The sequence below is a fragment of the Sciurus vulgaris genome (assembly GCF_902686455.1).
Source record: "Sciurus vulgaris genome assembly, chromosome: 9".
Classification (NCBI taxonomy): Eukaryota; Metazoa; Chordata; class Mammalia; order Rodentia; family Sciuridae; genus Sciurus; species Sciurus vulgaris.
The window spans coordinates 35,091,437-35,114,773 of NC_136469.1; the positions used below are offsets into that span (position 1 = coordinate 35,091,437).

The 23,337-nt window shown below is 35.6% G+C and overlaps 1 protein-coding gene across 2 annotated transcripts in view; it reads left to right on the forward strand.

The window, feature by feature from the left end:
• The first annotated feature begins 281 nt into the window (after window positions 1-281).
• Window positions 282-23,337, forward strand: part of GLRB (glycine receptor beta) — an 83,878-nt gene continuing 60,822 nt past the window's right edge. The window contains exons 1-2 of one of the 2 annotated variants that reach the window (XM_079153549.1): window positions 282-557; window positions 2,214-2,363. In XM_079153549.1, the coding sequence (XP_079009675.1) occupies window positions 2,242-2,363 (122 nt within the window). In that variant the 5' untranslated portion in view covers window positions 282-557; window positions 2,214-2,241. The remainder of the gene's footprint in view (window positions 558-2,213; window positions 2,364-23,337) is intronic. The other variant, XM_079153548.1, reaches the window with a different exon arrangement.

The following is a 23,337-nucleotide window of genomic DNA, read 5'->3' on the forward strand; positions in this document are numbered from 1 at the left end:
TCACTGAGATTTAGATGCCAGGATTCCGGGCAAATATGAAATCACACCAACTACTTTGACCTTTTTGGTCCAAAAAGGTCATTTGTACTCTATCCTGTGTTTCCTGCTAGTGGTCAAAAACTGACCCTAAATAATTCCTGTCCCGTGAAAGGTGTTAGTATTATTACTATTTTTCCTTTTTGAACCAACATTGTCCTCCCCTGTATCCCTCCCTATCCTAGTTAGTCCCTAAAACGGGCGGCGACAAAACCGCTCCGCTCAGAATCCCCCAGTGCGCCCGGAGGGGAGGCGTCCTTCCTCGCTGGTCGGGCTACTTCTTCCCTCCCCCGTCGCGGTGCTGCTCCCGCGCGGCCCCCACGGTCCCCGCAGCGGCCCCGACAGCGGCGCCACGGCGCACGCTCCGCGGCCCGAGCAGGCGCGTCAGCCGAGCTCGGCGGTCGCGCGGGCGGCGGGGACGCAGCTGACCCCGCTCTGCGCCCGCTGCACCCCGGCCGCCACCGTCACCTCGGCCGGGGCCGCCGTGATCTCGCCTGGCGGCTGCGGGCGGGGCGCCTCGGGTAAGGGCCGGGGGCTGCACCCAGGAGGGAGGCGCAGGAAAGGACGGGAAGGGACGGCGGCGGAGATCTAGGGACAGGAATTAACGCCGCTGCGGGAAAGAGCGGGTCCGGTCTGGGGTGGCGGGGGCTCGGGGAGCACTGCGGCGTGCAGCGGGAGGCAGAGAGCGCCGCTCGCCCCGCAGAGGGGCGCCGGGCGCCGGGCCGCTGCAGCCGCGTCACCGATGCGGTGGCGTCCACCAGGACGCAGGGGAAGAAGGTGCGCAGAGGGCCGCGGATAATTAGGGAACGCAAGATTGGGTGGGCTCCCTGTGGTGCTGTGTGTGTGCGTGTCCCTCCAGTCATTGCAGCTGTCTCTTTTGAGAGACTTGAGAATGAAGCCTGAGAGCCCTGTTGAATTTTTCTCCTGCCTCCCCTTCGAACCATTTTCTTGGGGAAAGATGTGGAGATGGGAGAAGTACCTGCTGCTGAGGGCAAAAGTGACTGGAAGCAGATGCCTGGCTAGGATGGGGGAAGGGAGCACCCGAGGCTGTAAGTTGACAGAGAGCCTTCAGCTGCTGTGGGTCTCATCAGCCCCCTCAATTGTGTTGGGTGTAAGGACCTAGGAAGATGCCCTTCTGGCCTGCATTGGAAGAAAAAATAATCTAGGAAAAAGATGAAAAGCATGACATAGAAGTAGCAGATTTATGAGACTGAGATGGAAATTAAGTTAGTGTTGAGGAACCTGACAGGTCTTGTACTCTGCAGAAAACAATGAGAGAAACAATTTATGGCTTGGCAGTGAAGAATCTAAAAGAGGGTCCAATATTCCAGTGTTAGTAGATGCTTAAAGTTTTTTTTTTTTTTTTTATGCATTAGACTGGCGAACATTTAATTCTCATTTGAGCATTAACAATTTTATTAAAATGTAGCTAAGAAGATTATTTAAAGAGTGTGACCACACTTGCTGTATTCTTTCATGTAATGTTCCCTCCAATTTCTAGAGAAATCTTTTTGATGATAAATGTTAGTATCCCATAAGTGGGAAAGCTAGCATATTAATATAGCATATTACTGTTGTGAGGTAAAAATATCTTGCAAATTTCATGGTATAAATAAAAACAATGAACTTAGGGTAGAATCTTGGATGCTGAATTTTTCCTTTATCTCTTTTAGTTGTTTAGTACTTAGAATTAAAATACTTTTATTGTTTTTGAAAAACTTTACATACAAAATCCAAACAACATAGACATTTTAAAAGAAAACAAGAATTACACAAAGGTACTAGTCAGAAATAACCATTTTAACATTGTCAGATATCCTCCCAGGTATCTTCCTAAACATATTTTGATATACTGTTCAATTCAGTATCAATTTACAATTTTACATAACCCTAGAGTGGAAATTTTACATAGTAACCCATTATACCTCATTGGAATCCTATTTTGTATATATCATTATTTCAACTGACTTTTACTACTATATAAAAAAGATTTTACTACTACTATATAGAAGAGACTTGAAATGTAGAGCAATGTGTAACCATGTGGGATTGAGCAATGAGGATTTGATATACAAATGTATTTACCCTGTGGGTACTAAGGATCATAATTCTTAAAGGGACAGTCATATATTTATCATTTGCTTCATAAATGTAAACATTTTCTTGTTCTTTTATAGGTCCATCTCCTGAAATTAACTTTTCAAGATGAAGTTTTTATTGGCAATAGCCTTTTTAATTTTAATTTCTTTGTGGGTTGAAGAAGTCTATTCTAAAGAAAAGTCTTCAAAGAAAGGAAAGGGGAAAAAGAAGCAATACCTATGCCCATCGTATGTTCTTTATGTCTTATATTCTTATATAGAGAAATGTCAATGCATTTGTTATAAAAGCAAGGTGGTTTATTAAAAGACACATCTGCAAAACTTTTCATATCACAAAATGACAGTGTGAAGTGAGGTTTAGAATATGATACCTAATTCTCTGTTAAAGTTTATAAAGTTTTGTTAGTGTCATGGGTTTTTATAATTTTTATATATCCTTTAGTAAGAAAAAAGTAAGAAAAATTTACTGTTGTTTTCTTACGCTATTTGTGCAACTTAGATACCGAGATTCCATGTTTTGAGCAAACACTAGTTCAAAAAGTTTTGAGTATTCTTAAAAATCAGATAGCTAATCTATGATTTCAAGGTCTTTTTAGTTTATATTAATGCATGAAAGAAGAAAATTTGCATGGTAAATGAAATTTCTATTTCAGTAAAGACACTGAAATATTAGGAAATTAGGGTATTTCTCGTAAAGCATATAATTAAATGTGGTGTTATTTGTAAAAAGAAGATTTAAATCTAGCCCTACAAAGACAACGTTTTGCATTTTGGACTCTATTTTTATAGGAAAATATTACTGGTGAATAAAGGCAGATAATATTCACTCGTTAGAATAGTTGAACACTATATACATAAATAAATTTCTCAAATAATGCAACATGTGCAATGATCTGGAATAGAAATTAATTTGCTAGTACAGGTAATTTTTCCATTAAGATTTCTTAAATGTCATATTGATCATAGACAATATATTGTGGCATCATTTTTACTTAAGTATTGGCTATTACAATTTTATAGATGTTCTGTAAGAAACATTAGGGTGTTGGGTGTGGTGACACACTCCTGTAATCACAGGGATTTGGGAGGCTGAGGCAGGACAATTACAAGTTTCAGGCCAGCCTCAGCAACTTAGTGAGGACCTAAGCAACTTAGTGAAACCTTGTATCAAAATAATAATAGAAACAGTTGGGGATGTGGCTCAGTGGTTAAGCACCCCTGCATTCAATCCCTAGTACCCAAAAACAAACTAAAAATTAGGGTATATTTGGGGAAGTGTATTTTATAAAGAAGGGACATTAGAATTGGTATTTTGCAACTGGTATTTGTATGATTATATGAGACCAAAAGTCTCAAGTCAGCGTCACAAAGACATAAAGCCTAGCATTAGACAGAGCTCCTTATTAAAGGACATCTCCTAATGTTCACCTTTGATATTCCTACTTATTTAACAGTCTGATGTCAGAGCCAGAGTTTAAGGTGTCTGATACCATGTCCTTGAGTTATTCACGTGTCCACCCTTGGCCATCTGCTCAGTTGAGTATCAACTGGGGCACTGGGGCCAGATTCATGGTTAACCATAGTCTGCAACCATCACCATTTTTCACAGTTGCAGTTTTTGTGTCATAGCCAAGAGATGAGCATGAACTGGATGTTGTCAGGTCTTACTCTTCCCATGTTCATGTTAGAGGTTCCTTATAATAACCTTTTATTTGATGAAGGCTGATCTATTGACATCATGGTGACCTATGACTTCTGGTACATGCTTTGTTGTCCTGATGATTCCATGTGTGAACTTAAGCCCTCTTGGCTCAGTCAGATTTTCCTGTGTGATAAAGATGACAGGGCTCTGTTCTCCTTCCTGACCCCTGCCTAACATCAAAAATCATGGTTGGATTTTTATGAAGTTTGCAAAAACTAGTCTTAGAACTACCATGTATCTTACACAGTGTGAATTACATATGTAAATGGACTCTGTGTGTGTGTGTGTGTGTGTGTGTGTGTGTGTGTATGAATTTGAGTCAGATCAGAAACTTTTCTGGCTTTTTAAATTCATTAAGCCCACAGTATTTTGAAGCACTAGAAAATCATAAATTGTGCTATTATTCCTTTTTTTCTTGATGTGTAAGTGAAGCAGCAATACCAGGCTTGATAAAGTACGTGGTAAATTTACTTACAAAATTTTAGAAAATTAATAGGGATTAACAAATAAGAAAATTTAAATTAGTATAAATATTTTAAATAAGTCCTTGTGCACCTTCACTTTTTTATTTTACAACTTGAATTTGATGTTGACTTTAGTTATATTGATCTTTCTTCTGATTTTCTCTTGTACCTCAGTGATTTTGTCCAAATCCACGGCTGAAACTGCCATCATTCCCTGTCACCTCCTAAGTCTCTGCCAGCATTCCTTGTTAATTCCTAAGTCTCTGCGTCTAGTTCAGATCTCCCAGAAGAGTGCTACACCTGTATATCCTGACTATTCCAACATGACCTCAAACTCAACATGACAAAGCCTGAATTCAAAACTCTACCCCACCACTCCTAACACAACAGGCCCTTTCTTAGCAAATGACATGTCCTTCTCCTTTGCCATCTAAACTAAACTCCTGGGGATCACTATAGACCTCTTTTTACTGGAGTTTCTCAAATTTAGCATCATGCAGACTTGTCAATCCAGAATCTTTTCCATCTCTGAAATCTCCTTCATTTCCATTACCATGTACACATTGCTTTAATTACTCCTTTTCCTCCCTCTTTGGTGGACCCTTTTTCAGTCTCACTACTTCTTATCGTCTTCCATCAACTCATATTCCACCCTGACTCTGAAGTGTATTTCTGGAATCTTAAATCTAGTTAGGCCATTCCAATGTTGAGATCCTTTATTGAACTGCATAGCTTACTGGATAAGGCTCAGATTTCTTGGCTTCACCCACAAGGCTCTTGAACTGGTGTCTTACATCTCCAATAGTATCTCCTCTATGCTTGCCCCTGTTCTAATCTAGCATATACATGACCCATATCTCATCTGTATTTGATCTTTCACATCTCTGCAACTGTTCTGCACTCTACCAGTGCTTTCCCTCTTTCTCCTGCCTCAGTGGTCTTTTCCATTTACAAATTCATAGTTATAACTATAATTTATTCACTATTGATTCCTAAGCCTGTATGTCTAGCCCAGAGCTCTCTGAAGAGCTACTATACTACATCCGACATGTTAATCTGACTATCTCATCATGACCTCAAACTCAAACTCGAACTCTGTTGCCTCCTTTGGAAAACTTATCCTAATTTTGTGTTTTCTTCTAAGTTTGAGGTACTGGAGATCTAACTCAGGACCTCATATATGCTGTATTAAGTGCTTACCACACTGATTTGTCTAGTCCCCTTTCCTAATTTTGATGGTGTGATTTAGATAATCACAATCTGTACCTTCACGGTTCTCTGATTGCCTCTCATGTTTATAATATTTTATGGCAATCATAAGTTGTAACTGTCTGTTTTTTCCACTAGATTTTAAATTCCTTAACATCAGTGTCTTATTTGACTCAATCACCAGAGAACAGCATAGTGCCTGACACAAAATATACATCTAATACAATTTGTTTAAAGGCTCAGTAAAAACCTAAATATCATCAGGCATGGTGGGGAAAATGTGTCAAGCTACTGTACCTCTCAAGTAATAATCATCACAGGATGACAATTAGAAATGATTGAATCAATGCCTACCATAATTTATAAGAAGGCCTAGTAATATGGACTTATATTTGTATATGTAGTGCATATGAAACCAGAACTTACTAAAACACACTTTCAGAATGTTTGATTGAATAATAACAATAAAAACAAAACAGAATGGTCTCAACAATACCATCATAAAACTCCAGAGTACTGTTTGCCATTTTTATTTTTACTCATAGCAGACCTAACACTTTTTAATACTGATTGTCCAGGCTGTGCAATGTCTTGGCACCATTTTTGCCATCACTGAGCTAGGGAAGCTTTTTCCTTTTGTTGAGGATTGTTCAGATTTTAGACATCTGCTAGTTTATGATAAGTACTACTAATATGTTTACAAGATGCATTTGAAATCTCCCAAATTGCTTATACTATACCTTAGGTATGAAGAACTTAATAAGCTCTCAAGTATGAAGGCTGCTTTTATATCAGTTATGTGTTTATGTTAGCATGTGCTTATCTTGTCTTCTAAATCAGCTTTCCTACACAAACTGTTGACACTGTAGCTTTACACTCATGACGTAAAATGTTTTCGTTTTGGTTTGGGTTCTATATGCATTTTGGGAAAATGTGACTTATTTCTAGTAGTCTGTTCATAAGCCAAAAACATGGTGTATGCATTTACATGTGTTTGATATCTGTTATGAGAACTTTTTGTCTCCTGCACAGAGATATTATGCCATTTAATGATAGTATGTGTGCTCTTGAGGTCTATATGTTGTGGGGCGGAACATTAATAATCAAAGTCATCATGTACTGTCTCAAGATTATGTTAAGTCATCTTCCTGTTCTGATTATCCTATCTGGGATTGTTTAATGGACTAGATGGATTTCAATTTAGTACCAATTTCTTGCTTCCTCATGGAAATGCTTGAGACAGTTATACTGGTCAAAAGATGAAAGACTGGAAAAAGATATGGATAATCTGTAAAATAGATACAAATGAAAGTTGCCTGTCTTGTTATTAATAGTTATCTAGACCAAGTTTTTGACTTTTTTGCCAATGTTTGGTTATGTATTTTCTTACTGCCTATTGAATAATTGCATTTTAATGGCAGGCTATTATTTTGTAGTCAATTGAATTAATGATAATCCCCTTTCCAAATAATTTACCAGGTTTTGAAATTGGCATCCTCATTTTATCAGTTACTCAGGCATGAAACTTAAATGGAATTTGCCTTGCTTTTAAAATGAACTCCAAGATCATGTTCACGTTTTTCTTCAGTGCATCTCTTACCACTATTTTCAACATTTCCATTACAATATTTTCCCAGTTATTCACTCTAATTTTTCTTTTCTCATTATTATCCATCTTATCATGCTGTTTGCATTTCTCTCTTGCTGGTCTTAAGTTCTGTAACCTGCATTTTACCAAACCCTTTTGGTCCATATTGCACCTTTTGATACTTTATTAGAGTTGATTCTTTATGTGACAATGTCCTTCATTTTCTAGTTAAAATATACATAGTGTTAATTAACTATGTTGTAAGTACTTGAGGTAAGATGGTTATATATACTACCTGTTTCAGAATTCTTTGTATAAGAACTCCATTTATGTTTGATGAATCAGATGGAATCAAATGGGTAACTGATTACATAGAAAAAATCAAAAGTTAATTTTTGATGGGTCAGTGGTTCACTGGAATTGTTTAGAAGTACCAAATCTAAACTTGTACAGTTTAAAATTAACTTTATGTGTCTACTTACTAAATTATGATGGGAATTATAATACAGCAGAAAGAACACTACCATATCTCAATTAACACTGTTTTTGATTGGCTTAATGACATTCACTGAGACATTTCATGTATCTTGGTCTCAGTATTCTTACTTGTACAGTGAAAAGTATGATTTCAGTAGTTTCTTAATTTCCCTCTTTCATTCATGGCAACTATACCTTTTATGACATAAATTTCTTTGTATGCATGTTTTCGAACATTTCTGTCATTCTGTTTTGTTTTCCAGTTTTGAACCAGTCACGTCTAGAAAAAAATACTCAAAATATCAAGCTAATTGCAAAGGGATATAATTTTAGAATTGACTTTGGTAGGTTTTTGAAGGTTTTTACAAGGAAGTAGAATAAGGCATGTGTCAATTGAATCGTCTACCTTCTTAGCTGACCACATTTTCACAAATTAAGATGTTTGTGCCACCTATTTTTTTCTTTTGGAGGCTAATAATTTCTGTAATATTGCCAAGAATAGAGTAGATTTATAAACGTCTCCTGTGTTCTTTTTGGGCTACGGCGTGAAAAAGACACATGACTGCCCTGCTATGGAGAGCTCTTTATAAATGAGTTCCTTTACAGACATTTTATGTAAATTTACACTTAGTATTCATGAAGCAAATTATTCAACTTTATGTACATAGGAATAATTACTCTGAGAAAGAATGTAAATATGAAATAATATTTCTAGAGCTCTGATTGAAAAAACAGTAAAACGCTTATTAAGTCATTATCAGAATATGTTGGATAACTTGAAACATTAAAGCTCATGTAAGGGCATGATAGTAGGAACTCATGAGTATTCAGGAAGTTAACTGCTTGGATTCCTGATTCCTGGGAATAACCTCATATGAAAGATTGAGCTATTAATGAGGAGATGCTTGGTGTTCTTTACATCAGCCTTTAACTCTCAGTGACACCTTGGCCTATAGACAAGGTTGTCTAAAGGTCTCAATGCAGCATTCTTTAATATCACCTATATGTTCTACTTTGACCTGCCCAGAACATAACTTTTAAAATTTAATTTTACAAGTGTGTATGTTCTCGGTTACTTAGAATCATTATTAATTGTTTTGTGTGATCTGTTCGTGGCTGGGTCCTACCTATGGTTCCACAGTCCTCTTTTGTGTCCCATAGCAATTCTGTTTTCTCTGACCATACTCTTTCAGGCCCAGCCCTTTCAGCCTTAGCAATGAAATTTTAACTTTCACTTCAAAGATGAAAAATAAAAGTCTTTGAGCAGAAACTCTGCTGGTGTCTGTTTTTACTCCAAAGCTAACAAATGTAACAATATTTTTCCTTTTCTCCTCTGCTGCTGCCTTAGGAGAAAAGGAACTTCCTTTGGTCAAAGCCCAAGGTCCTGTCTTCTCCATTCTCTCCTGAGTCATCTCTTATCAGCTGACCTCAGGTCTCCCAAGTTTTTAATTTTCTTCTTCTATTTGGTAATTTTTTCCCTTAAGGGCTTACAGACATACTGAAGGTTCTCTTGCCAGAAAAAAAAAATATGTGATTCTTATATTCCTATTTCATTAACTTCCCCTTGCTCTGTTAATTACTCTATTTCTTGAACCAAAATGACCTGCGCTTTTTGAGTTCTCCTTCAGGATTTTTTCTGTTAGTTGAAGTTCCTTAAATTACAAAAGCCACACATGATTTTTAAAACAAATAAATCATGTGCTTTTTAGTCATTCTCCTATTAATATTGATTTCTGTCACTGCTGTACCTTTTGATAAAGATATTTATCTTCTTCCTTTAAAATAAATCTAGTGACTTTCTTTAAGTCATTATTATTTGGTAAGAAATACTATCTTCTGCATTCTGAAATAATCCCCTATTTCATCTGCCTTACCTATGACTTCTTAGAATTTTGCTCATTTTTGGGTCATTTTTCTACCTTTCTGACTGCAACCGATTATCCATCTTTGCTGACTGTTCCTCTGTATTCTTGTCCTGAAATATTGAGTTTTAGCAGATATTACATCCTTATTTTTTTTAGTCTCTTATTCATCAGTTTTCCATTTGTGTCAGTGCTTAGGCCTTTATCTTTATCTCTAGGTGTAACTACTCTTGTGATTTCCAGGCCATTATCCTCATCTTCCTCTTGGACCTCAAGGTTATGGTATCAGACATCTTAAACTGGCTCTGCCCTCTGGGTTCCTGGCTCTGTATCCAGACTTTCATGAGAAATGTTAGAATCATCCTCAGCTCTTTTATTGCCCTTTTATCTTTATCATCTCATCATGACTCACGATTCTTGCTCAAAAATGACTCTTGGATCTGGCTGTTTCTCCCCATCCCTACTGCTGAGGTCTTTGTCAGGCTAACGTTTCACCTTGAATCTGTTACAGCAGTTACATACCAACACTCCTGATCACCATCCTGTCCTCTCCACTGGTTGATACTCTACAGCAGTGGACCTCAAATTGTTGTTCCAGGAACCCTTCAGATAATACATCTAATATAGAATCTCATACATTTTTAAGGACACAAAGAACTTTCACTTATGTGGGTTGTATTTATATTACCTTATTACAACTGGAACATCAATTTTAAATAATATTTATATTTTAAAATACTTAAGTGCTGTGATTGTAGTTCAGGATAGAGCATTGCATAGTGTGTAGCTGGCTCTAGTTTCACTCTTGACACACCATACACACACATACACACACACACACACACACACAGACACACACAAACACATGAACCCAAACACAAAATAAACCACTTAAAATAACTGTATCTATTAAATATTAATATGAATAACTTATTTTTATGGAAAATGATCTATATTTTCAAAAACCAAAGAAATTTAATAAAAGAGGGACCTTTTTATTTATCAGTTTAATGACTGGCTTCCTGAAAGATGGATTCTCATCTGCTTCTGTATTCAGTTCATTATGATAGATTGTTTTGGTTGAAGTATATGAAGAAAGTATGACCTCATGCAGACATATAATTGAAAGAGGGAAGAATGTTTTAATAGCCTTTTCATAACTGTGAATGTTCTTTAATGTCATGCCAAAGTTTAACAAGTGATAGTTCCCTAAAAGAGAGTTGCAATGTGAATGTGAAATCAGATCAGTGAACATTTTGTTCTCTGTTTCATTAAAATTCACTGTTCTCTCTTGCACATTGAATGGCTTCTTTTGTTCAAAAGTGATTTTATAACATCATGCACTGGACATTTGGAAAATATTGGTTTGTTAGGGTTTGTTTTTTGCAAATCTTCCAAATGCTGACATATTTTATTATACAACATCAAAAAATCACATTCATCTAATAATACTGCCTATCTCACTGGAATGAGTGTAAATATTGAGAAACTGTCAAAATCATGGTGGCATTTATTTTTTCCAAAATTCATATTTTTGTTTGGAAATTCAGATTCTGTCATTGAAAGCAAATACTCTCATTTTTTTTCCCTCAAAAGTACAAACTCCTTTCATTCACTTTTGCAAAAAGTTTGCCCAAATATGCACATCTGAATTATCATAGTTTTTCTGTGATAGTCCATGCAAATGGCCTTTCCTGAGGAGTATTTATTTCGGCTATTAAGTTAAACAATCATTCAACTGTACTTTTCTCAGAAAAATTATCATAGTTTGGTGTGCAGCAGAAATGGTATCTGAATACTCTCCATTTTGTCACACAGGATATTAAAAGGTGTTAATACAAGTTTCAGAATTTAAAAAAAATTAATAATTGTCTTACTACTTACTTAGCAACATTGCTTAGGAACACTGTCTACAAATTTTGCTTGGCCAGGATATATGGTGGTGAAGAGCACAGTTACACTTAGTATATGTAAGTGTTGTTTTCTTGATTTGTCCTATTGCTCCAGCAGTGTTTTTGTACCATCAGTGTAAATGTCAACATATAAAAAATGTAAATAATATTTTATTATTATTATGAAAGTAGTTTTGATTCTGTTGACTGAGAGTCTGGGCAACTCAGGGGTTGTTGTACCCCACTTGGACAACTGTTACTCTTCTGTGTCGACATTATTTGTGATGCTTCATGTAGCTCTGATCATTTACTTCTCTGCTTGTGACCAACCTTCAAGTTTCTTTTCCATCTGCTCTTCATTTCCATCCTCTTCTGCCTTGCTGTACTTCTCAGTGTCCCCGTACAGCCACACCACTTGGTGAGCCTATTCTGTTATACATTCTTTAACTTCTTCCTAGCATTTCCTTATCCCTTTCCTCTTACTCTGTTGCACCTCTTCTTACCCTTCTAGTGCCAGACAAAAGTCATCTGTTGTATGAACTTCCTGCCATTTAATCTGTACCAAATGAGTGCCAAAAATGTAAAAATATAACAATAATAATGATAAATTTCAAGTAAAATTAGTTGAATTAATACAGAGGAAAAAATCAATGGGCCACAAAATTCAGGAAAATAGAGCTCCTGTTCACTCTATTATGGATTTATTGTGTGTCCTTATATAATTCTTCTTGGGTCCTGATTCATAAACTAAAGGCATTAGCAAAATGATTTTATGAGTTTCTCAGTGTCATTGGGAAAAACACTTATTCTGCAATTGTAATATGTGGAAACAGTATTGTCTATAGAAGGAAGAGACCTTGCTTCTGTTTTAGAGTGAATTACTGAATGCTTTTGTAAGAAGCTATCATTTTGCCTCTTTCAGGTCTCCATTTTCTTATCTGCAAAATGGAAATGATCATCTTTACCTATTTCACAGAATTCTCAAACAGTACAATTTGAAATTATATATGAAAGTATTTTCTAAATTGTGAAAGTTCTACAAAGTGAATTACCTATCTTTGTGATATTAGAGTTTCCTTTAAAGAGTCCAAAGGAGTTTTGCATTTAAATAGTACTTTTGGTCTCAGTCTTCTGCCATTACTTAAGATAATTTGTAAAGATAGAAAAGCTAATTGTGGGGAAAAAATCTGATTAGTGGCAGATTTGGCAGTCAGACTTTGTTCTTTTCATTCCTTATCCAAGTTTTTTCATTAATGTTCTTGCCACTGTGTTTATATTTATTTAGTTATTACCCTCACTAATGGGAACAAATTTTTCATCTTCATTGTCACTTGGTCTTTGTTTATTTTATCATTTTCAAGCAACATTTGGGCTTACTTATAGTTTTTTACTGTAATTTAAAGTTCATTGAAGTTCTTTTTAAATAACATAATATTACTTTCTGAGCACACAATCTTACAATCTTCCTCTTCACGGGTGTATGTTTCACCACATAAAAAATAATCATGAGTTTGATTAATAGTATTCAGTTTGAATGTTAACTACCAAGGGGAGTTTTGAAATAAGAACTTACTCTGAACTACTATGGTCAAGAAAAAATGTCTGAAGCCTTCCTTCTTAATAGTGCATGTGTGTATGTAAGGAAGCAAAGTATGAAATGTATTGCAGTAAAAGTAGGTAGGAGATGAGGGGAACCAGGAGTTTAGTTTTGAACATGGTAAGTTTGAGGTATCCATTAGATATTAAAGGGGAAATGTCAGTTGTCAGAAACTCTGGAAAACTATGAGACCTGATGAGGTTACTTAGAAAGTGAGTTAACTAGAAATGTAAAGGTACCTGAGAAATAATTGTTTGGGAACAAGGTTGTAGAAATGAAGAACAGGCAAAGAAGAATGAAGAGAAAACATCAAGGAAGTAAGATCAGGATTAAAAGTGTGAGGTCTTTTACTTGGAACTCTAGTGAAGTTAAAAAATAAATCTTAGGGATCAACAATATCTGATACTGTTGTTAGATCAAGAGAGAGAATGTTGGAAATTGGCCATGGAGTTTGACCACATGGTTGACCTTGACATGGCTTGTTTATATAGGTGGTGGTTACAAAAGTCCTAAAAGATTGAATTCAAAAGATATTGCAAAGAGAAGAAACAGGGACTGAAGTATTAATATTTGATGAATTTTGATATACGCAAAAGCAGAAAAATTGGCCATAGTTGAAGGGGAGGTAGGATCATCAGAAAGGTTTTTAACAGATGATGGATAATAAAGCATATTTATACGGTGATGAAAATGTTCTAGTAGAGAGAGAAAATTTATGATGCAAAAAAGAGGGACAATTTCTGGAGTGATTCCACAATGGCAAGGATTCTCAGACAATTGGAAAGTGTGACCTTGAGTAGCATTTTCCAAGCTTATCATGAGATGCACATTGATAGAGAAAAATTAGATTATCAGTTGTTTTGCTTAAAAGCCACATTAAGTTGGGGAATATAGTGAGGAATTTCATATCATAGCATGTCAGCACCTTCTAACACTGGCATTTAATTAGAACATACATTCAAAGCAAAACACCGTACTTGAGTGATTCTGATAAATAATAGAACACCAAGTGTTTTCTCTTAAGCCTCAATTACATAAGCCAAAAAGCTCTGCAAAGTCGGTGTAGGTTTTAAGTTACTGATCCCTCTGCCAAATCATAGGTAACTGTCTGTGTATCCTCATTCTGCTCAGGTTCCTGAAGATTAGTGTATGGAGCTTTAGATTGCTTATGAAGGTCAATTTCTAAGCCGTATTTGTGAATTACCTTTTAGTAGTGTGTGAAATCTTAGGGAGAAAAAGCTTGCTTGAATGGGAATCTTAATTGTCCTAAAACCTCCTTATGTATATCAGATAAAATTCTTAGTAACCTTGCAGGGAAAGGAATAGGGTTTCTAAGATATGAACTCTTGGTATCACAAATTAAGCTAGGTGTTCTTTGAAAACTTACTATTATTTTAGTTTTCAAATTTGTGAGGTGCCATGTTATGTATGATTCATTACATTTATGTGGCATGTTGTGATCAGAGTAGTGAACATTTCTATCTCCTAAAACATTTTTTAAAATGTTGCTTAACATAAAATAACTGTACATATTCATGAGGCTCAGTGTGATGCTTCATACACATATACAATATGTACTGATCAAAATAAGGGTAATATTTTTTCTATCTCCTTTTCATTGTTATTTTTGGGGATTTCAAATTCATCTCTTCTAGTTATTCAAGGAACATATAATGGGCTATTGTAAACTATAGACCTCTACTTTTCTGTGGAACATTAGAACTTCCTATGTCTATACAGTTGGTTTTGGGCACCTATTATCTAATCTTCTGCTGTCTCCCCTCCTCCCTTTCCATCCTAGTAATCACTGTTATACATTATGATAGAATTCTTTAGCATCCAGATGTGAGAGGGAACATGTGGAATTTGTCTTTCTCCATCTGATTTATTTCACTTAACATGATGTCCTCCAGTTGCATCTATTTTGCCATGAATAATAGGATATTATTCTTTTATGGGGAAATTATATTTTATTATATATGTTTACCACATTTTATTTGTCAGTTGATCTGTTGATTGGCATCTCGATTGATTTCATAGCTTAACTATCATGAATCTAGGTTTTCACATAGAGGTTTTTGAGCTCTGTATAGAAATGACCAATGGTTGATTAAACAACTAATTTAGATGACAGAACTTTAATTAAAAACAAGTTATTAAATTTAAAATTGATAATATTCATAGTTCTTAAATATTGGCTCATGTGAAATTTCCAAAGTTCCTATTTTAAAAGCTATGCCTAGCTATATTTATTTATGATGACCTTCTGTATTTGGAAGTCTTTGTCTTTATGCTGTGTCCTGTCAGAATCCAAAATACAGACATGATCACTGATATTTTGCTATTAAGGTACATCCTAATTATTGCTATGGTTTGGACATTGCTTGAATGCACCCCCTTATGTACTTAACTTTGTCTCTAGGGTAGTATGTTTACATGATACAACTTCTAAAAGGCCTTGCCTAGCGTAGGATAATCAGGTCATGGGGCCACCATCCTTGGAAGCAATTAATACTGGTTTTACAGGGTAAGTTAGTTCTCATGAGAACAAGTTTATAAAGGGAGGCTCTCTGATGTGTTTTGCTTCTTCTGCACATGACTGGTTCCCTTTCTGTTTCTCTGCCATGTTGTGATTTAGCTATGGGGACCAGGACATAGGCGCTATGCCAGAGGTTAACCCTAAGCAAACCACTTTTCTTTATAAAGTGACCAATCTCAAATATTTTTAAGTTATAGCAGTACAAAATGTTTTAATACAATTGCTTATTTTTAACTTTTTTTATTCATTCATGTTATGTGGTGCCGAGGATCGAACCCAGTGCCCCAACCATGTGAGACAGGTGCTCTACCTCTGAGCCACAATCCCAGCCCCTGCTTATTCTTAATTTTAAAATAAATATTTGTTTTCATATTACTTATGTAGTCAATATATATTTAATATGAGCAAGATGTACATTTAATACATAAGCAATAGTTATATTTTCTGTTTAAATTAACACTTTAAGCAGTTAAAAGTTAACTTAGTGTATCAAAATGTTGAATGAGACTCTTCTTCAGTTATGGCTGAATCCTGAAGGTCAAGAACAAAACAATAGAACCAGAAACTCCTATAATATCAGTTTGAATTCTGATCTCTTATACAAGTCATGCCAAAAAAGGTTTTCATATAGAGACTGAAAATTGGCTTTATTTCCTTTAGCTCAGCATTTACTTCAGTGGCCTAAAAGGGATAAGGTTGGAGAGACCAAGTAGGAGTCATTCTTTGGAGGAAATTCTGTGGTTGTTTTCATATTACCAGCTACAGGAATGGGAGGAAGATGCTTTTCCTTTTCCTCAAATCGAATGAGACGGACTTAAAGGCAGAATTGTATCTCCCCTTGTATTTTGCTCCTCGTGCGCTGATATCTGATTCACACTAGAGAAGTCAAGGCAGGCTGTGACTATAAGACAGAAGCAAGGCAGCAGAGAGGAGAGCTGACATGGGAAGGGAATGTTTTCTGTCAGGAAAAGGAGTACTAAGTATTTACCATGGCTCAGATTTAGATCACAGGGGAGAGATCCAGAAAGTGAGAGATCAAGAGAAAAAGCAAGTAAGTGAAGTGTTAGCTCAAGTATGAAACAAAGAAACTTTGCCCTAAATGGTCTAGGAGGGTGGCGGAACCCCACAGTGACAGCCTGTTGTGGACTACAGAATGCCTGTGGCTGAAGGTTGGAATCAAGAATTGCCAGCTGGGAAAACAAAACAAACAAACAAACAACAATAACAACAACAAAGACCACATGGTCTTTGGTAACTGAATTTTGAGCTTCTGCAGCAGGGGATTTTGCAAAGATACTGTAAATTAGGAAGGCAAGAGAACAGAGGGAACACCAGCCATGCCCCCGGTCCCACTGCAGTTTCCCAGTCTCTGGAAGGTTTGGCTGGGGAGGGAGGAGATTTCATTATTGAATCAAACTCAAGAGTTTTCATTGTTTCCAGGCGTGCACATCTTATGGTGTGACAATTTTAAGTGGTCCTGAAAGTGCCAGGAGGGACCGTTTTTCTTAGGAGAGACCTGAAAATGTTCTGAAATTTGCATGAGATGTCATCCAACTGTATTGGGAGGTACCAGCTCACAGAGCAGGTTTGGATGGATCGGGGAAAATGGAATTTCTTTATAATTAAGTCCCATAGGTTCTGGTTTATTCAATCAAAGACATTGGTTTCTAAACAATGATTGATAGGAATGATTGAGGCTTATTATTATCCATATGCAAGATTGCATTCTTCATTGAGAATCATATCCGTATTTGTTGCCTCTGTGTGCGGTAGGGGTTTTTTGTTGAGAATTCAGGTCATTTTTCAGACAGGTGGACCTGTGGTTGTTATAATGAAGTCGATAATTCAAGAGATTATTTTCTTATCTCTCTTTTACAAATAATCTTACACATATGGGATTATATGAAGATCATCTGCAAAGCGTAGTGAAAGCAAACAGTGGGTATTAGGGGTGGTCTTTTAGGGCTTTTGCACTAGGTTCATGAGGTTCCTGGCCAGGAGGAAAAAGCCCCTTTATCTGTAGTGTCCCTAAGAGTGAATTGCTCATAGGGCTGTGAAAAATTATTCATTTCTGTTCTCAAATTCTGTTTGAGCCTCTCTTTGCTTAACTTCTTCTTTTTCAGTTTTTGTTTATAGTGGCAAGGAAAATACTTCCTTTTAAAACTTGATCCCATCAGGGACTGGGATTGTGGCTCAGTGGTGGAGTGCTTGCCTAGCATGTGGGAGGCACTGGGTTTGAGTCTCAGCATCATATATAAATAAATGAATGAAAATAAAAGTCCATCATAAACTAAATAATTATTTTAAAATAATTTTAAAAAACGCTTGATCCCATCAATGTCTAGAGAACAGTGAAATTACAGTAGGGATACTTGAATTTATTGTATGTATTTATTTAAGAAATCAAACTTAACCAAACCATATATTAACAACTCTCAAGAAATTGGAACTTGATTTTTTTTTTCTGAGTAGTTCTTACTTTTGGAACATAAATTTCTCTTATTCTTGGTGTTACCATGAATTGTTTATCACACAAACATTTGGTGCTAGTCTGATCTCCTTACTTACATTGCTTAACTTAATTATGGAAAGGTTTTTTTTTGTGCATATGAATAAGTAATTTGGGGGTATTATTATCTCTACTTACAAATGAACTAATTAAGGCACAGAGATTAAGTGTCCAAAGCTACACTATTAGTGGTATACCAACCAGAATTCAAATTCAGTCACTCTGTCTCCAGAAGAGAAATGTTTCATTCCCAAGTCAGGGGAGCTATGTCTTTTTTTCTATTAGGTGAGAAAGAAAACTTGCCTTTAGTCTATAGCTTAGGAAGTCTGAAATGATATGCCAACAATTTAGAAGTTATTGTAAAACTGTATAGACAAATCTATATATAATACTGATGTGCAATTAAAAAAAATGATAAAATAAACACGTGTGTATGTGTTACCCAGCCTAGGAATTGAAACATGACTATTCTTTTAGTTTTAAATGTAAAATACACAGCATATATTTACCACAAATGCTAGTTGTAAATTACATAGTCATCTATTCCTCTTCTTGATAGAATATTTTGATGCATTATGCAGTATAGTACCAAACTGTCTACCTGATTCTTTTTGAACTCTCTTTGAGTTTGACCTGTAACATTCAGCAAAGTACACAGATTTTAATAGTAGAGTTCAGTGACCAATTCAATGACTTTTTTCATTCAGCTCATGATTCCTCAACTCAGACAAACGTAAAACATTTCTAGTACTCTAGAAAATTCCCACATGCCATATTCCAGTTAATACCTCCTTCCAAAGGTAAATCACTCTTGATTTTGTTGTGTTAGATTGAGTTTTCCTCTTCTTGACCTTCATATAAATGGAATGATAACTATAGACACTCTTGAATCTACTCTCTTGCTTGGCAATCTTATCTGTGAGATTTTGTCTCTGTTGCTGGTGTGGCAGTGGTCAGTCCCTTCTCATTGCTCTTTAGTGTTTGTTTAGTTGTTGTGGACATATTATCTTTATCCATTTTACTGTCAAATGAAAAAACAAATCCATATATAGATGAGGGGCTTTATTTGAAAAGAGTGTTGTGGAAGGGAGAATGTTCCAACTGGAAGAATAATAAGCCTCTCCAAGATTGGCAGAAAGGGGTTCTCTCTCTTCCAAGAACACAGGGTCAGAGGAACCAACAGTTGAACATGTGGCATGAGTGGACAGCGAGTAAGAGAAAATGAAGGAGGGGCACGTGAGAAAGAAGCCTAATGCAAGTTTGATCAAGTAAAGTTGGCAAGCATTCTGTTCAGATTGGTCTCCTTGGACAAATAGTTGAGCTACTCATAGATGAGGCCAAGCAGGAGAGTTTGGAAGTTCTGCATCCAGTCTTGCGATAGGTAAACAAGGAGACCATCAGCAGGTCTTGTCTAGGTAATTTGGGAAATGGTGATTGTTTGCAATAAGATGCTTCATGTAGTAGAAAAGAATGAGGGCATTTCTAAATGTTATTCTTGTTCCAGGAGCTCAGATAAGTTCGGCTCTCACTGTCATTGCTATTGGTGAATATTCTCAGCTTGGGCCTCTTATGTTTAAAGGTATTATGAACATTTACATTATACATGTACTTTGGATAACATGAACATTCATATCTGTTGGGCATATACCCCAGAGTAAAACTTTTGTATCATAGCGTACATAGCTTTAGAAGATATGGACAGTTTTCTAATTATACTCCCATCATCAGTGTATGAGAGTCTCAGTTGTTCTACAACCTCATTAAAATTTGATACTGTTGGCATTCATTTTAAGTTTAGCTGTCTCCTTTTACAAAGTTGTTTTTCAACTGTTTGCCCACTTAAAAATTATTGATTTTTTAATTGATATGTAGAAGTTCTTTTTATATGCTATCAGATCTTTTTTCAGATATATGCATAGATGTATGCTGCTTAATGACAGGGATAGGTTATAGAAATGCATCATCAGCCAGTTTCATGATTGTGTGGAACCAAAGAGCTCACTTACACAAACCTAGATGATATAGCCTACTGCACATCTAGGCTGTATACTATTGTTCCTAGGCTGCAAACCTGAACAATATATTACTGTACTGAATACTATAGCTTTAACGCCTGGTAATTATTTACGTTTCTAAACATATCGAAACATTGAAAAGGGGTCATAAAAATACAAAAGTGGTGCACATGTACAGGGCACTTACCATGACTGGAGCCTACAGGACAGAAAATTACCCTGGTTGAGTCAGTGTGTGAGCAATGAGCAAATGTGAGGCCCTGGACATTGCTGTGCCCTGCTGTGGACTTTATAAGCATATGGGCTATACTCAATTTATTTTGAAAATGTTACTTTCTTCAATAACAAATTAATTTTAGTTTACTGGAAATTTTTTTTACCATATAGATTGTTATTTAAAAACCTTTTTTACTTTTTTGTGATAATACTTCACTTGAAACACAAATGTTGAACATCTATACATATTTTATTTCTTTATATCATTATCTTATGAGCTTTTTTCTATTTTAAAAACTTAAAATTTTTTTTTCTTAAAAATTAGGACACAAATACACATGGTAGCTGAAGCCTACACAGGTCAGAATCATCACTATCACTGTCTTCCATGTTCACATCTTGTCCCTTGTCCTTGGAAGGTCTTCAGGGACAGTCACATGCATGAAACTGTCATCTCATGATAATAATGACTTCTTCAAGAACGCCTCTTGAAGGACCTGCCCAAGCTAATTTTACAGTCAACTTTTTGAAAAATAAGTAGGACACGTACACTTTAAAATCACATTGAAAAATATGGTGGCATAAATACGTAAACTACTAACAATTGTTATCATTATTAAGTATTATGTATTACGTATTATACAAAATTGTATGTACTATACTTTTCTAAGACTGGCAACTGAACAGGTTTGTTTACTCCAGTGTCACTACCAACACTTCTGTAAAATGTGTTGCCTGAAAATATTACATTAAACTGTCACTAGGTGATAGGAAATTTTTCAGCTCCATTAAAATCTTTGGGGACATCCATCATCTATGTGGTCTATCAGTGACTGAAGTATTGTACATGACTATACTACAGATCTCCATTCTTTGATGTACATTTTCACTCTCTAACAATGTCCTCTAATGAACTGAAGAGCTTATATTTTAATTAATTAATATTTAAACATTTTGAGACATAATATTTGTACCTATTTATGGGTTGCAACATAATAATGTGTGCAGTGATCAAATCAGGATAATGAGCACTTCAACTCCTAAACATTAATTATTGCTATGCACTGGCAACTTGCATGCTTTTCTAGTTATTTTGAAATATATCATCGACTCTTTTAACCAATAGTTACCCTACTGTGCCATAGGAAACCAGAACAAATTCTTCCTCTCTGTTTTGGTGACCTCTAACTTATTTCCATCCTCTTAACCCTCCCCTTCCCAGTCTCTGTGACATAATTTTACTCTGTTCTTCTGTTGAAATTGCTTTTTAGTGTTCACAAATGAGTGAAAGCATGTAGTACTTGTCTGTAACTGACTTATTTAACTTAAGCTGACCTCTAGTTTTGTCCATGTTGCTGTGTACAACAGGATTTCATTGTTTTTATGGGTGAACAATATTCCCTTGTGGAATAAGAAATGGATAAGGAATGGACAAGAAACAGAATAAGGAATGGATAAGAAAATGTTGTATATATAAATACATAGTTGTATGTATGTAAATACATATATCATGTGCATATGATGTTTTTGTGCACTCCTTCATTGATGTATACCTTGATTGATCTCATAATATTGGCTATTGTGAATGGTATTGCAATAAATGTGTAAATGCAGGTATCTCTTTAATGCCATGATTTTATTTTCTCTGGAAATATATCCTGGGTTTGCTGGATCACATGTAGATATACTTTTAGTTGTTTAGGGAATCTCCATACTATTTACTACAATATCTGTACTAATTTTATATTCCCATAAACTGTGTATGAATTCCCCTTTCACTACATCCTCATAAGTATAATTATTTTTCTTGTATATTTGATAAGTCATTAAAGAACTTATTTTTAATGAAGTCCAATTTGTTGATCTTTTATTGTTAATGTATTGCATTTAAGAAATTTTTTTTTCTATTCTAAGGTCATGAACATAAAACTGTTTTTTTTATTATTTTGAAGAAGTTTGTTGCTTTATGTTCTACACTTAGACCTGTAATCCATTTTTTTTTCAGTATTGGGGATTAATCCCAGGGCCTCATGTGTACTAGGTGATCACTCTACCTTTGAGCTACATCCCCAACCCAATCAATTTAAGAAAAATATATATACGATGTATATCCTGATGATTAAACTTTCCTTTCTTTTTTGGAGGGTGAGATGGGTAGAAAAGCTCCATTTATTTTAATTTTCAAAGCTGAAATATGTATAAACTGTATCAGTGATGTTTCCTCCGGTGGTGTTTACTGATAACCTTTTCGTGTGCCAGATTATATTTAGAAGAAAACCAAGAACTTAAATTTTGTTTCCAAGTAATAGCTATGCAGATAGTTCAAACAGTAGGCCATTGTTACATTAAAAAAATTCAAGCTAATTTTTGACTGATTTTTTTTTCCTGTACCAAGTAAAGCAATAACTCAAAAAGTCATTGTGTTTATGTACATACCATTCAACTTGTTTCTTAGGAAGAGTTGCCTAGGGATCATTTTCTAAAAAAATAAATAAATAAATAAAATTATGGTAAGAACACTTAACATGAGATCTACCCTCTTAACACATTTTTATGTATATAGTATTGTTAACTCTAGGCACAATATTGTATAGCAGATACATAGAACTTACTCTTCCTGCGCAGATGAGACGTTATTCCTCTTCAGTAGCAATCCTCCACTTTCCCCCACTCCAGCTCCCACACTGACCATTCTACTCTCTTTTTCTGCGATTTGACAATTTAGTGACTTTGTATAATTGGAAACCTATGGTATTTGTCTTTCTGGGACTGGCTTATTTCTGTTAGCACAGTGTCTTCAATATTCATCTGTTTTGTTGCACATGGTGGGACTTCTTTTTAAGTCTGACTAATATTCTGATATGTATCTATTATAGCACATTATTTTTTTTGTTCACTCACCTTTTGGTAAATAGTTGGGTATATCCCATTCTTGCCTATTGTGAATCATGCTGCAATGAATATGACAGTGCTAATATCTTTCTAGAATTACTGGGCTGGGGAGATAGCTCAGCTGGTAGAGTGCTTGCCTTGCAAGCACAAGGCCCTGAGTTTGATCCCCAGTACCGCTAAAAAAAAAAAAAAAAAAAAAGAATAACCATTGCAGTTCCTTGGGATAAACGATAGCAACTG